This window comes from Apium graveolens, chromosome 10 (assembly GCF_009905375.1).
Source record: "Apium graveolens cultivar Ventura chromosome 10, ASM990537v1, whole genome shotgun sequence".
In the NCBI taxonomy this organism is placed as follows: domain Eukaryota; kingdom Viridiplantae; phylum Streptophyta; class Magnoliopsida; order Apiales; family Apiaceae; genus Apium; species Apium graveolens.
In genome coordinates this window covers 194,808,409-194,824,193 of record NC_133656.1, presented here as the reverse complement: position 1 = coordinate 194,824,193, position 15,785 = coordinate 194,808,409, and the positions used below count along the sequence as shown (strand labels likewise).

At 33.4% G+C, this 15,785-nt stretch overlaps 1 protein-coding gene and 2 long non-coding RNA genes across 6 annotated transcripts; 2 read left to right on the top strand and 1 right to left on the bottom strand.

Annotated features, from left to right (window-relative positions):
• Positions 1-1,082: 1,082 nt before the first annotated feature.
• Positions 1,083-3,439, bottom strand: LOC141692740 (cytochrome P450 CYP736A12-like). The gene is made up of 2 exons (XM_074497673.1): positions 2,764-3,439; positions 1,083-2,102 (listed from the first exon to the last, which is right to left on the bottom strand). The coding sequence occupies exons 1-2, from the start codon at positions 3,430-3,432 to the stop codon at positions 1,275-1,277; spliced, it is 1,497 nt and encodes a 498-aa protein (XP_074353774.1). The 5' UTR covers positions 3,433-3,439; the 3' UTR covers positions 1,083-1,274.
• A 1,180-nt stretch (positions 3,440-4,619) lies between these two features.
• LOC141693710 (uncharacterized) lies at positions 4,620-6,806 on the top strand. Of its 2 annotated transcripts, XR_012563221.1 has the most exons (3): positions 4,657-5,282; positions 5,647-6,180; positions 6,507-6,806. It is a non-coding gene; the product is annotated as an uncharacterized LOC141693710 (long non-coding RNA). The 2 variants fall into 2 exon arrangements; XR_012563220.1 differs by having other exon boundaries at positions 4,620-6,180.
• A 4,321-nt stretch (positions 6,807-11,127) lies between these two features.
• LOC141693592 (uncharacterized) lies at positions 11,128-14,192 on the top strand. 3 transcript variants are annotated; one of them, XR_012563152.1, is made up of 6 exons: positions 11,128-11,429; positions 11,544-11,662; positions 11,798-11,956; positions 12,037-12,108; positions 13,369-13,457; positions 13,894-14,192. It is a non-coding gene; the product is annotated as an uncharacterized LOC141693592 (long non-coding RNA). The 3 variants fall into 3 exon arrangements; XR_012563153.1 differs by lacking the exon at positions 13,894-14,192 and having other exon boundaries at positions 11,128-11,421; positions 13,369-13,656; XR_012563151.1 differs by lacking the exon at positions 13,894-14,192 and having other exon boundaries at positions 13,369-13,656.
• Positions 14,193-15,785: the final 1,593 nt, after the last annotated feature.

Below are 15,785 nucleotides of genomic sequence, written 5' to 3'. Positions count from 1 at the left end.
GTTTATTCTTATGGTTTTACATGCGTGAGGCACGAATAACTAAATACTAGCAAATTAAAACATTACCTCAAAATGCATGATAAAAATATACCGGTTAAATATTGAACATGCGTGAATTGATAGGGTTCATAAATGAAATGACTTTTGTCTATAACTACTCATTTGTGTCATAAACGTAGTTATTATTAATTTTTATATTTTTTTCACCATTAATTGTATAATTTAACGGAATTCAATAAGTAATCTAAGGAGATATGGAGAAAAAATATGAATGTACATTATTTATCCATTCTAGCCTTGCGCAGATATAAATGTATGCATATGTAAATGAATTTATTTATTTATAAATGAATTCAGTTCATTGCAATATATAAATGTTTTGCAGAGATTGCTTAAAGAAAATTATGATTGTGTTTCTTTTCTTGATAGCATTAGTACAGGGCATGTATTTTTGACTAATGTATTCTTACATAAATATTGATTGTGAATTTTAAAATTATTTTTTTCTTGTGTGATAATAATCACAGATAATAATAGAGTCTGTTTTTCTATCTTCTACAAGTTTTTTTCCTCATTGAGATCCTGCGTTTTATTGTTAAAGTATGACTGTTTTTTAAGAACCTTTGGGTTTGAAAGTTCAAAATGAATTTCTTGTATTGGTGTTAAAATATACTGGTCCCTTCTGGCTTATTACCATTTGAAATCTCGGCAGGTATCTTAAGACTGTTAAACATGAAACTTATATCCGACCATGATCAACCATTTTGGTCTGTCAAAATATTACATCTTGTTCAGTTGATCTGCGAATTTGTTGGACATAGTATTTTTGAAGTTGAATATTAATGTTGGCCAGAGTTTCTTCTCTTTCTTCTGTGGTTTTATGTGTATGAAAGTAGTCTAGCAAATTAAAACATTACTGCAATATTGAAATTGCATGATTTAAGGAGTGCAACAATATTGCATGACACTTGACCATTAGAAAACCTAATTGATATAGGAGAGCACATATTCTCCTACTCCACATCACAAGACATTAAAAGACCAACATGGCACCTTAAGAAAATGACATAAACGAAAATGAATTCATTCTTTTTTGATAGTTAACACACACCCATGCGGCGAATACTTGACCTCCCTCGAGAAACCAATACCTCAACCACCACAACAACATAAAAAAAACATAAAAAAGATAAAAACTTAGAATGCACTAGTATAACTATATATCGTTATTCATAAGTCTCAGAAACTTGTAACAACAATGCAGTTCAGCCGTATCATGGGACGCGAATACAAGGTATAGCGCAAAGATGCTTTGCTCTTGGCATTGTGAGACCAAATGTTTCACTCATATCCATTTCAGTTGGTGACATGCCACCAGGTAACTCCCAATTAAAACTGTGTATCAACTGAGCAACCACCAGTTTAATGTTTACCAGACCTAGTTGCATCCCGGGACAACCTCTTCGGCCGGAACCAAAAGGGGTAAATTGGAAATCTTGTCCTCGGAAATCTATATTAGTACCCATGAATCTCTCTGGTATAAATTCATCAACGTTTTCGGACCAGATTTGTGGATCTCGGCCTACTGCCCAAATATTGGTGAGAATGCGGGACTTTTTCGGTATGAGATATCCATTTATCTCAATATCTTTCGTGGACTCGCGAGGAATTAAGAAGGGTCCAATAGGATGTAATCGCATACTTTCTTTAATGATCATGTCCAAATAATTAAAATTCGGCAAATGTTCTTCTTCGATAGTCTGACTGTCCCCTACAACACTTTCAATTTCGGCTTGAAGTTTCTTCACGACTCTTTGATTTCTTACAAGCTCGGTCATGATCCAGTCAATGGAATTCTGGGATGTATCCAACGCTCCCATAATCATGTCCAATATGAGTGCTTTAACATTTGATCGATATATTGATTTTGATAATTGCTCGTATCCAACAATAGTATTATTTTGTAGAGACAGAAGTACATCAACAAAATCACGGTCAGGTTTTTCATTGCTATTCCTAGCATCTTGCTCATGATCATCAATGATACTTTCTAAGATTTTATCGATTGTCTTGAAAGCTACCTTAAATCGACGACCCAACCCCTGTTAGAAATAAAATTACAAGGTAAGATATATTTAATTAATTATTAGGCTTATATATTGTATTTAGTCTCAGAAATCTCTGGATCAAGGATAATTGATAACAGTGAGTTATATGCTCTACATGATAAGATATTATTTAATACTCTCTCCGTTCCTTCCAATTATTTACATTTCTAAGGAAGTGTCCGACACACATTTTAAAGGTGCATAAAAGTGTAGTTATGTAACTTATTTTTACAATTTTCTTTTTCTGAATAAAAGTTGAATGTTTTAATTTTTATTCAGAAAAACAAAATTGTAAAAAAAATTTACAGAACTATACTTTATATGCACCTTAAAATGCGTGTCGGACACTTTCAAAAAAATGTAAACAATTGAAAGGGACGGAGGGAGTATGATATAAGAAATAAAGAACACGACATTACCATTGTACTATATATAGGGATGGGATTTGTGTCGGGTCTGGTAAAATACAAATTTAAATGCAATTATTTGATGTTTATCAATAAATTGAAATTCAAAAATTTATCTCATCTTAATTGGTGTAATTTTTGTAATTCATCATTATTAAGACATAGAAATCAAATAAAAAGAGTTAAAATTATAAAATTTAGCATCTAGCGTGGGTCAAAGAAAAATCAATAAAATTTATGAGGCATACCTGGAGGTCAAAAGGCCCTAAAATTGGGAGGTAATCTGTCACATTAAACAGTCCATGTAAACAAAGCAACTCAGGTATAACTTTACTCATATCATTGTCTCTACTCTTCCCGAACAACATTCCACATGTCATGTCCTCGATCAAACCCGCCAATTTCTCACTAACGTTCACCACCTCACGTGTTGCTGCTGCCTCTCGTAGCGACTCGACCATAAAGCCGAGCTCCTCCTTCCTCTGCCACGCCATGGACTCGATCTTGTTGGTGCTAAGAAGCTGAGAAATGCAAAACTTCCTGACGTTCCTCCAATATGGTCCATACTCGGTGAAAGCGATGGCTGTGTTGTCATACGATAAGATTTTGCTTGCTTGCGTTTTCGGACGGCTAGCAAAAATTGTATCGTGGGTCTTTAGGAAGAGTTCGATGAGGGGCGGAGATGAGATGACAATGGTCGGGATAGAGCCTAGACGTAGGTACATTATAGGACCATATTTTTGCGATAATTTTGTTATGTCTCGGTGTGGAAGTTTTCCAAGCATGTGGAGGTGACCAATAAATGGTATTCCCCATGGACCTGGTGGTAATTTGCTTCTCCGCGAGCGGAGATGGATGATGAACCAGCACAGCGCTCCAATCACAGGTAACAGAATGATATAAACGGAGGTAGACATTTTTATGTTTGTCTCAATTTTTCTTTCAATATGACCTTAGCTGTATTTATTTATAGGAATATTAACACAAAGGAGCACGACTAGGAGTGGCAATTCGGATAATCGGTTTGATTTCGGATCAGATCAATTTCGGATCAGATGTATTTTCGGTTTATGATATATTTGAAGACCATTCGGATCGGATCGGATGTGATTCGGTTTGGGTCTAATTCGGATTAAAATCGGATAAAATTCGGATTAAGATCGGAAAAAATTTTCGGATAAATTTTCGGTTCGGGTATTTTTCGGATCGTTTTAAATCGGTTTTCGGATAATTATCGAATTGTATGATTCGGATTTCGGATCGAATCTCAATTTTATGCATTCCGATTCGGTTCTTCTAATCCCGACCCATTTTACGGGGCTAAGACCATCTTGGTCAAAAAATAACTGCTCCTTCATTTTGTGTCTAAGTGTAACAACCCTTTGTTTTGTTTGTATGTAGATCATTTTGTATTTGTAGCATAGGATTTTATATGCTGTTTACTAAATTGACAACATGGGTATTTTTAATTGGCTTGATTGCATATTTTCGCCGGCCACGTGCGAGTAAAATTTTATTTAAAAATTAGCGAAATCCTACGTAGTTGTTTATACAAATAAAATTAGAAGGTGTACTTAGTTTAATTAAAATGTTTACACCTAACATGTAAAGTTTTATTTGTTATATAAACACTTGAGGGTTGTTAGGCTTGTTAGACAGTTAAAAAATGCAGGTTAGCTTTAATTGATCATGACAATGAACAATTTTTAACAATAAATGAACTGAAGCTGCCATCCGTTTAATTAAAGTTAATTGAAAAATGAGTTTGTTAGAACACTAATTTCTCGAGTGCAGGAAAAGATACTTCTGTAATTGAGAATCGGTTGAGAAGTTAGAATAATACTTCCTCCATATCATACTATCATGTTTTAACTAGTTAACAGTCATATTTTTTAAATTTTGACCGCAAATTACGCATAATATATAATTAAATAATTTTTAAAACTAGTATCATTAGAAATATATCTAATACTCTTTCTAATGTATTTTTTATTTTTAAAAAATAATACATAAAATTATCGTAATTATCGGTCAAAACTTGGTTAATTTGATCATATATTAGACAAAACAAGACACATAATATGAGATGGAGGATGGAGGGAGTATTATTTAAAAATATTGTGTATCACATTGTTAACACAGATACACTCCGGCTCAAGAACTCAAGTCCAGCCCACTTAGTCAAGTCGGATAACCCAGACGTTAGTTAGAATAAGTGCTTAGACCATCACGCGGTAGTGTAGATTAATTCTGAAGTAATACATTTTTTCATTATTCAGAATCCCACTTCTTAATCAATGAGAGTTCATTTACTCTTCTTATCTGTTGTTTACATAAAATAGCTTAATAATTGACATGGTATCAGAGCTTTATGTTCACTGTTTTGCTTCCGTTTTATCGCTGTTTGTCTGCAATATCAGATATGTTCATTTCCTTGTTTTATCTTTGACATATGTTTATGTAGCTTAAATGTTTGTTCTAATGACTACTTAACCTTCATACTTAACAGTAGCCTCAGGCTCTTCTACCTCTACGTCTTCTGTTCCAGCCGTTAGATGTTAATCATCCTTATTATTTATATCCCTATGATACGCCAGGGATGACCTTAACCACAGTTGTTCTCACTGAACAGAACATCTCTCAGTGGAGTAGATCTATGATAATAGCTCTGTTCTCTAAACTGAAGCGGGGCTTTGTTGATGGCTCGTATGCTTTCCCTCCTGTAACCTCTCCGTTGTTGATGCGTTGGACTCGTTGTAACCATATGGTAATCTCATCGATCCTTAACTCTATTTCTAGTGAAATCAGGAATAGTGTTATTTTTCTTAATACTGCTACTACTATATGGAAAGATCTCGAAACTAGATATTCTCATAGTAATATACCAAAACTGTTTAACTTAAGACGTGAACTCTCTTATTTGACTCAAGGCACCATGACTGTTGTTGTTTATTATACTAAGTTTAAACCTCTTAGTGGTGAATTGGCTAGTCTAGTGTAACTGTACTAAATTTACCTGTAATATCAACATGAAATCTGAACTATATGATCATTTTATTTAAGTTTCTCGGTTTTTAATGGGTTTAAATGATCATTTTACTGCCATTCGGGGTCAAATTCTCTTAATGAAGCCTCCGCCCTCGCTAAGTCAGTGTTATGCCCTGGTTTTATAAGAGGAAAAATCAAAGAGAGGTATATCAATTTGTTCATGTATCTGGCAACATGGCCATGTCTGCTAAATCCTTTCCTAGTACTCCACATTTCCCTGTATCTCGATCTCCAACCTCAAGTTCTCTAAGGGAGCTAAAAAGACCAATGTGTCAGTTGTAAATTCTTCTCTCTATTGTGACTACTGTCACATGACTGGTCATATACAGGACAAATATTTCTGTTTACATGGGTATCCTACTTAGCACAAACTGTATAGAAAAACAAAGCCTAAGGTAAAATATTTGAGCTTTTCAACAACTAGCAGTGTGTTCAAAAGCACTATGCCAACAGTCTCAACCCCTATCTCTGCAACAAATCAAGATGATCAGTTCAAGACCTCTTGTCGAATTTCTGAAGATCAATATCAACATCTGATCAAAATGCTACAGAATAATATGAAGAGTGGGGAAAATCAGTCAAGTGAATTTCCCATGGCAAATATTATTCCTTTGCAGGTATTTTCCAACATGTTAGTTTAAATATTTAGAGTGATTAGTGTCATGATTACACATATCAGTGGATCCTTGATTCAGGAACCACAGATCATATTATCTTTACCCCTTCATTACTACATAATGTTCAACCTAGTATCATATCTATAGCTGCCTAATAGCCATTGTGCAGCTGTTACTCACATTGGAGATGTTTATATCACTCTAGAGCTTGTATTATCACAAATTCTATGTGTGCCTACCTTCACCACCAATCTAGTTTCTATTCCTAAGCTTCAGAAGAATACAATTGGATGTGTTCAGTATCTGCTTCTTCATGTTTTCTTCAGGACCCTGTTTGAAAGAAGGAAGTAGAGATTGGTAAAGCTAAAAAAGGGATGTATCTCCTTACTCAACGTACATCTGGTTCTGTCTCTAAAATCCCTCATCAAGTGTGTAATCTACTTATTAGCACTTCCTCTAGTAATAAATCTGTTGAAATATGGCATGCTAGAACGGGGCATGTCCCTCCAGCTGTCTTGAAATTACTTCCTTTCAACTGTAGTTCTCAGAAACTGCAAGATTGTGATATATGCCATTTATCTAAGCAGTTCAGACTTGTTTTTTATATTAGTAATTCTTAGAGTATTAGTCTTTTTGACTTCGTGCATATTGACTTATGAGGACCTTACAGATGTCCTACTCATGGTAATTGTAGACAATTTGTTACTATTGCTGGAGACAAGTCCAGAACTACATTGGTTTTTCTTATTTCTGAAAAAAATCAAGTGTTAACTGTAGCGAAACAGTTTCTTGATCATGTGAAAAATCAGTTTGGAGTTACTGTTAAATTGCTTAGGTCTGATAATGGATCTGAGTTCATCAAGGCATATCTCAAATATGTTCTTGACTCTTTAGGAATCATTCACCAAACCAGCTGTATGTATTCACCTCGAAAAAATGGGAAGGTAAAGATCAAGCATAGACAATTACTGAATGTCGTAAGAGCCCTTAGATTTCAAGAAAATCTTCTTATACACTTCTGGGGTGATTGCTTGTTGGCTGCCACTTAGCTGATAATAGGACACCAACTCCTCTTCTCTCTGGCCAGTCTCCCTTTGAGGTCCTTTTTCATAGACTTCCTTTCTACAGTCATCTAAAAATCTTTGGTTGTTTGTGCTATGAATTCATTATTCCTCATCAAAGGGACAAATTTGCTCCAAAAACTATCAAGGGAGTGTTCTTAGGCTATCCTTATGGCACAAATGGATATAAAATCCTTGATTTAGATTCTAAGAGGGTGTTTATTTTTATAAATGTTCACTTTGTTGAACACGTCTTTCCTTTTCAAAATATAGCTACTCCACCCATTTTTCAATTAGTTACTTCCACCTATGCGCTGTATGAGTATGATCCCTTGAGTGAAAATACTCAATTGACACCTTCCCTTCTTAGTAATAATGGTGCTGGACATAATACTAATGTTCCAGAGTCAGATTTTTCACCTGAGTCTATTCATCACAGTGATGACTTCAATCCCGAAGTATCAGCTTCTTCTCAGCCTAACGTTGAAACTGACGTCAGGGATCCTCCCATTATGTCTAATCCTTCCGACTAAGTATTCAGATTACACCAATCTCCCATTTTTATATAAAACTCATGTCAGCAATGCTGTCATGCATCAATATACCATCGTCAAGCCTTCTTACAACCACTTCATAGCAAATGTCACTAAAATTTCTGAACCATATTATTTCAATCAAGATATCTTTTATCCTGAATGGTGCACAACTATGGCAGAAGAAATCACTTCTCTAAAAGCCAACAACACATGGAAAGTAGTCCCTTCCCCACCTAATCACAAATTGGTGGGATGAAGATGGATATATAAGGTGAAGTATCTTCCAAATGGTAAAGTTAAAAGATATAAGACTAGATATGTAACCAAGGGATATACACATATTGGAGGGTGGATTACTTTGACAACTTTGCACCAGTTGCAAGAATGACGACCCTTAGAGTTATTTTAGCTCTTTCTTCAATCTACAACTGGGCCTCTCCCCAACTTGATGTTTTAAATGCCTTCTTAAATGGTGATTTGCATGAAGAGATTTACATGAATCTTCCTCCAGAATATCATCCCTCTCCAGAAATCCTAGCAGCTTATCCTAATCAAAATCTAGTGTGTCGATTAATTAAGTCTATTTATTGACTTAAGCAATCTCCCAAAGAGTGGGCTACAAAACTTGGCACAACTCTGATTGAGTTTGGCTTCACTAGAACTTATAGTGATCGCAATTTGTATGTTCTGAAAACTTGTTCATCTAAAACCATTATGTTGATTTATGTAGATGACATGGTGCTTTCTGGAAGTGACATGCAAGTCATCAATCAGGTCAAAACCTTTATTAACTCTAAGTTTCAGATTAAGGATCTAGGTCACCTAAAGTACTTTCTAGGTATTGAGATTTTCAAATCTCCTTCTGGTCTTTATTTGCATCAAAGTAAGTATACCAGTGATCTACTTCAAGATGTAGGTCTCTCTCTCTACAAAGAATCTTCTCTTCCCATAGAGAAAAACCATCAATTGACCAAACTTCAAGCAGAACCCGACATTCCTAATACTAATCTTTACAGAAGACTCATTGGCAGACTAATTTACTTAACCATTTCCAGACCTGACATATCTTACTATGTCCATATTATTTCTCAGTTTATGGCTCATCCAAAATCTCAACATCTTAAAGCATTCTTCAGACTCCTCAAATACTTAAAAGCCACATGGGGCCAAGGCATTCTCCTCTCTTCTATTAGTAAACTTACAATATCAGCTTACTGTAATGCTGATTTGGGAAGTTGTCCCATAACTAGAAGATCTGTAACTCATTTTTATGGTGAACTAGACAACTCTCTGATTGCTTGGAAAAGTAAAAAACAACCAACCATTTCTAGATTCTCAACTGAAGCTGAGTATAGGTCTATGGCTGACACCACTTGTGAGCTTACTTGGATCACCACTCTTCTCAAATAGTTATATGTGCCAGTACACACTCCTGCGACTCTATTTTGTGATAACCAATCATCCCTCTATATAGCTGCTAATCATTTATTCAATGAAAGAACCAAACATATAAAAATAGACTGCCATCTTGTCAGAGAAAAAATACTGCAGGGCCTTATTTCTACTGCTTATCTTCCCTCGCAACATCAACCAGCAGATTTATTTAGAAAGGCAATCTCAGCTGCTTAACTCAGGTAATTATTGTCCAAGTTAGGAATGTGTAATCTATTTTCCAGGGATGTTAACATATATATGGATAGTATGGCCCAGAGTGGTAGACTTCAGTCCAAGAACTCATGCCCAACCCACTTAATCAAGTCAGATAGCCCAGAGCTTGAAACATATGCTGAGCATAGAGATTCGAGAAATATGTTAACATGGTTTCTTCTAGTTTTTTCTTAAAAAAATTGTTACCAACCAAAAACCAATGTTACTCTCTTCATTATTAATAGCTCGTAATATTTTATCGTACAACTCTTCCTCTCACGAATATCTTAGTAAATTTTTCGCTTATTTTTTGACTTAAGATCGATCAAAGTGCATAACTTAATGCGGGGAATATCAACACTTCACTTATTTTTTCGACTTAAGATCGATCAGAGTGCATAACTTAATACGGAGAATATCAACACATAAGTTACTATATACAATATACATTACCAAATGTTATATGTGACCAATCTACTAAATTGATGAAGTTGCATGATTAGATTTTCATAGAAAATAAATGAATCATAGTATATGTACAAGGTATGTTGAGAGAACACCAAGGACATGCCATTTATGAATATATATGCAACTCATTTTCTCAAATTAATACCATTTGTATCTATGTAAGCTTATATTTATTAAATGTCTAATATAATTTAGTTATGAGACATTAGTAAAAAAAATATTGAAATTCTTCGACATTAGTACATCATTGAATACTTTGTCATAAATTTTGAAAAATAATTTGTCCCGAATGTTGTTGTATATGTTCATGTCATGTGATCTCATTGAATAGTATATCATAGATTTTGAGAAATAATTTATCTTGAATGTTGTTGTACATGATCTCAGTTAGTACAACTAGTTTGGGATATGAAACTGTTAAAAATAGAAAGAGAGAATTTAATAATATTTTACAAACTTTTAACTTATAGTTATTGTATACTACTATAATAATATATTATTTAAAGATACTGAAAAATATCTGCATTCAATAAATAATAAATTTAACAATGATTTTGGTAACATATTATTTGTTACATAATAATTAGTGCATATATATTTAGTGATAAAAAGGTTATAAAATATGATTGAATTAACCATCAAATTTGATTATAGATAAACCTAATTTGAATGGAGAGAGTATTATTTATAGGACCTTATATGAATCATCTAATTATTTACCTAAATTTAAATGTAATTAATAATGTGAAAAATGCACAAAAATGTCTACCACACCATTTCGACGATCTCGACAAAAATTTTGATAGTTAATGATTACACATCTAATGGGATGGTCACGTTGGATGCTTCTTAATATGACGACCACGGTTTTCATTATAAGACCAACACTGGGCTCTTTTGCGGTTCTATGTATTGTTTTTGAGTAAGTATAAAATTTGTTGGTTTCAAGATGATAATTCGATCACACTCACACTAAGTAATGAAGTATATATACACAATTGATATCACTACAAGAAAAATGTTAATATAAATCACACATTAGACATTCGCCACTCATGTCACCGATGTTAAAAGTTTTATTAATATCATCCGCATAAATATGATGTCTTTCTGTTTTTAAGACATCACTTTTGTTAAAACTGATGTCTAAAATTCACTTAAAAAAAATTGAATTCGCGCGGCTCCAATATTTCCCCCCCAGTCAAAATTTTCCCACTTACAACAAAATATTCTCCCTCCACGGTCCATTATTTGCTTCCCCCTCTTTCAACCAAGTCAGACAAAAATAATAAACTAAAAACTAATCTCACTTTCTTTCCACTCTCTCTGGACTAAATTCTCTCTCTCTCTCCCTCCCTCCCTCCCTCCCTCTCCCCAGGAACCCTAATCTCTTCACTCTCAAATTCTCTTGCACACAACAAAACTGGAATAAAACTCATCTCACAACATTTTTCACTCCCCTGCCCGATTTATATTTGATTTGTTCGACTTGTTAATTCGATTTGTTAGAAGCTGTAAACCTTGAAGTGGTATGTGGGTAAGCTAGAAAACTTCATCTATTAACTCGAATTATTAGTTTGATTAAGTTTTAAATTGGGGATTTTTAAACTCAAAACCCAAATTTTTTCAATTTCTTTTTTCTTACTTTTAGTCGGGGATTCATTTTCCGGTAAGAAGCTAGTGCCGTGGATAAGCTGGGACGATTGACGCTTCGTGAAAGACGGTCTATTCTATTCTTCTCCCAATTCAATCTCTTCATCTCTCCGTAGAGTAAGTCTTGACTATTTACTTTTAAAATCGAAAATGATGTTATTTTTTTTATTTATTTATTCAATTGTGTGAAAATTGATTGTGCTATTTGTTGATTGTTAAACTGATTGTGCTATTTGTTTCGTGTGGTTGTAGGTTTCTACGTGGAGAAGCAGGGGATGTATTCCTGTTATGGTTGAAGTTACAGCTTCGATTATCGAGATTCAGCAAAAGGATCCTTTACATTTTGATTTTCCTTTTCTACTTATGTAAACCTATAAATTTATCATCGAATAGTTACTTTTTAAACCTTAGGTAATGTATGAGATTTGAGGTATGTGTATATATGTGTAATTTATAGTGTATAATATATGGCGTGTTTGTGGCTTATGTAGGGATGATGTTTCTGAGAACTTGTTGCATTCAGAGGAGATGTTGGCGATGTTATATAGTATGGCAATAATGAGGTACTGGCTCTTTCAATTATTATTTTCAATATGTAAATGTATTTGGCTTGTACGAATTCGTGCTTTTGTTGCAAAGTGGGATACTTTATGGTTTGATTGCGTAGTTGACAAAGTATACGGTTAAAGATATGTAGTAGCATTGTTCGCGGTTGAAACTTTCTGACTTTTATTTAATGCTTTAAGGTTTATAAACAAAATGATGTAATTATTATGAATATATCTGGAGGCATGTATCTCCTTTTAAAAATTCATCATGGAATGCTATTAAATTAATAGATGACATTTTTTGCTAAAATTATTTTTGCAGTAGCTTTGTTACCTTATTCAATTTTTTTTATGTTTCTATTTATATTCAAACCTTTGCATCTCAATTGTGAAGACTTGTGAATGGTGTTGTGGAAAAGACGTGTAAGAAGACATGTCAATTGTACAATTTTTGTAGCCTTGTTTGTTACACACATCAACCCAAATATATGAAGTATAATTTTTAAATTTATGAATGAGGATAGGGATGGTAAAGCTCTAAAGGCTGAAGTATAATGGGAGAGAGAAGCAAGGTAAAGTTTTCAAATTGCTACAGTCTACTTAAATAAAATTATGTAGCCTGGTAAAAATAATTTTTGAAGAAAAAACTTATGAGAATAAGACATATTTAAAGATGGATGTGTTTTTATCTGATTCAATTCTTCAGTATCAACATTTAATACATGAGTATTAAATTTTGCTTATGTATCTTGATTGACTCTTTGGACCATTTGATCTGTCTGCTTTGTTTTGATATAAGGGTGTCAGTACACAGTTCGGTTCTTAATGCATGAATTGAAAAATAAAAAAATATATTATATTCTAAGCATTTTGGAGCTAGGTTCCTTAGGCATTTTAGAGCTAGGTTTCTTTGGGAAAAGGTATTGAACTGGAGCTAGGTATTTTCATTGTTTAGCCATTACGCTCTCTTAGAGTGCTAAATTTGTGCTTTAGGAGTACTAAACTAAAGTTTTAACACCGTTGCTACACTAGTGCTTAGTAACACTAAGTAGATGTTTAAACCAAAGGAAAATTATGTGAAGAGACTTTTATGTAAGTTGGTATTTGTTTAATGTTTGGTCTTGACTTTTCTTGTGTATCTGACTTTTGGCGGTTATTTTGTGTTTGGTTTTGTAGAAGCATGTACACTGGAATAGCATTTACGATAAACAATGAATGTACCTCAACTATTTTGTTTTACTTTTGTATAATTTATTTATTTCCTTGCATTTGTAGGTGTTTAATATTCTAAAAACCCTTTTGGACGTAACAAGATTCTCTCACTTAAGGCTCGCAAGATTTCTTTCAAGGCTGCAGGAAAGATTGTATATTTGATTTCCTTTATCTTTTATATTTTCAGTTTTTCCTTGTTCTTTTTTTTCTTTGCTCTTGTAATTTGTACCCCCCCAAAGCATGACTTTGGGTCTGAATTTGAATGAGAGATTCTAGTGGACAGACAATTTTTAAGCAATAATTTGTGGACAGTACCTGTTGTTAATTGTCTAAAAGCATGTCCTAAGTTTTAATTGGTTAATAAGATATTGATGCATAATAATTAATAGAAATCCATTCAAAGACTTATTTTATATATTATTGTTTGGAATAAGCCCTATTCAGTGAAAATTGTAATCATGTGAGGTTGTTTTTACATCTATATGCAATGTTTTATTGTGGAATTGCTAGTTTGAAACTTTATAGCATACTGGTAAATTGTAGACTACTTAAGCCGGTCACTAAACATTTATTACTAAAATACTTCAGGTCCTAAGAAGCGTATTAGCAGAATGTTGAAAAGTTCTTCGCGGTGGTACTCTTCCTTCTCCCCAGAAGTAGTATCTGTTCTGTTGAAGTTGCTGCTGAAGGCATCAGATTCTGCAGATTTGGTAGTGGTAAAAATTCTACTAGCCACTCTGCTAGCAGTTTGCAGACTGGGTTGAATGAATTGAAACCTGTCATTGTCAAATTATTAGACAGAGAACCAGAGTTTCTTGTGAACCTTTTCAGAGGAATTCTTGATATGATTGAGACTTTAGGGACGTTTTTGTTAATATTGAATTCATTTTTGGTTGTTATTTTGGTCTTAAAATAATTTGATTTTTGTATTGTGTAAGTAGTGTAATTACTAAATATACATCACTTTTATTGTGTAAAAATTGATGTCAACCAATAAAATGCAAATCAGTTTTTGTGAGATAAAATTGATATCTATGTGAAAATATAGACATCACTTTTAAAGAAGAAAAATTGATGTCAAAAAATTTAATGTACATCGCTTTTAGATAAACAACTAATGTCAAAGACCAACATGTTCAAGTCTAAATTGAACTTAGACATCACTTTGTTTGGGATAAAACTGATGTCTATATTGGCATATAAACATCACCTTTCACTAAATAAATTGATGTTTAATATATGATTTTACATCACCCAAATGAAAATATTTGATGTCTATGTGGAAAAAACATAACTCATTATATGTTTAATCTGTTGTAATAGGTGTAATTTATTTATTAAATTATTTATTTCTAACATTTTTTATAAAAAAACAATGCATGAACATCAGTTTTTTTGCCAGAAACGATGTCTAAGCCGGTAAAGACATCGGGTTATGACCGATGACTAGAATAGACATCACCGACATCAACATCGGTTGCTAAAAAGCATAGACAACGACCAAAAACCGATGTCTTTGAACATTTTTCTTGTAGTGTATATATTTAAAAAGTAAAAAAATAAATTATCTACTTATCTATTAAAAATGAACGAGTACAAGGGGATATATATTACTACCTATACATCAAAGCTAATACCTAAAAAATAGAAATTAACTTCCTACCATGACTCCACTTCTACCACCTCCCTAAAAATACTAAACTGAACTATGACATGGTCTAAAGCTATTACTGTGATGACAATTACAACGTTCACTAAGATAGGTTCAATTTATTCAAACAAATAAAATAATGAAGCATATTTAGATTAAATCCAATAATCACCCCGTCACTAAACTTGTTTTTGCATATTCCCGGGACCAATCAACTCGCACATTTTTCTAAACTTCACAGTGGACATGGCCTTGGTTAAAACATTTGCTCGTTGATCACATGTTCCTATATAGTTAATCACGATTGCACCCCTTTTTACACACACTCGGATGAAATGATAATGGATATCGATATGCTTGATCCGTCCGTGAAAAATTGAGATTTTGCCAAATCAATGCAGCCTTATTACCAATATAGAAAGTTATAGGACCCATGTTATCATCAGTAATATGACAAATTAATTTACGTAACCAAATACCTTGGCATGTCGCCGCGATCGCTGTCATAAACTCGGCTTCATAAGAGGACAATGCAACACACAACTATTTTTGGAGACCAATGTGATTAAACTCTCATTAAGATAAAAAACATTTCACCCGTACTTTTCCTATCAACAATGTGGGAAAGATCGATGTCTGAATAACCACACAACACGTCATTGTTTCTATCCTTTAAATAAATTAACCCAAAATCTAAAGTTCCATGTAAATAACGCAAAATGCGCTTCAAAGCATTGTAATGTTTCATTGTAGGTCGTTTCAAGTAATGACTTACAATACCAACAGAAAAAGCTATATTTGGCCTCGTATGCACCATATATCTCAATCC

Excerpts from the sequence above, each read along its gene's own strand:
- LOC141692740 (XM_074497673.1), bottom strand. The coding sequence starts at position 3,432 with ATGTCTACCTCCGTTTATATCATTCTGTTACCTGTGATTGGAGCGCTG. Across the intron at positions 2,103-2,763 it reads TAGGGCCTTTTGACCTCCAG|GGGTTGGGTCGTCGATTTAA; the intron begins GTATGCCTCATA and ends TATTTCTAACAG.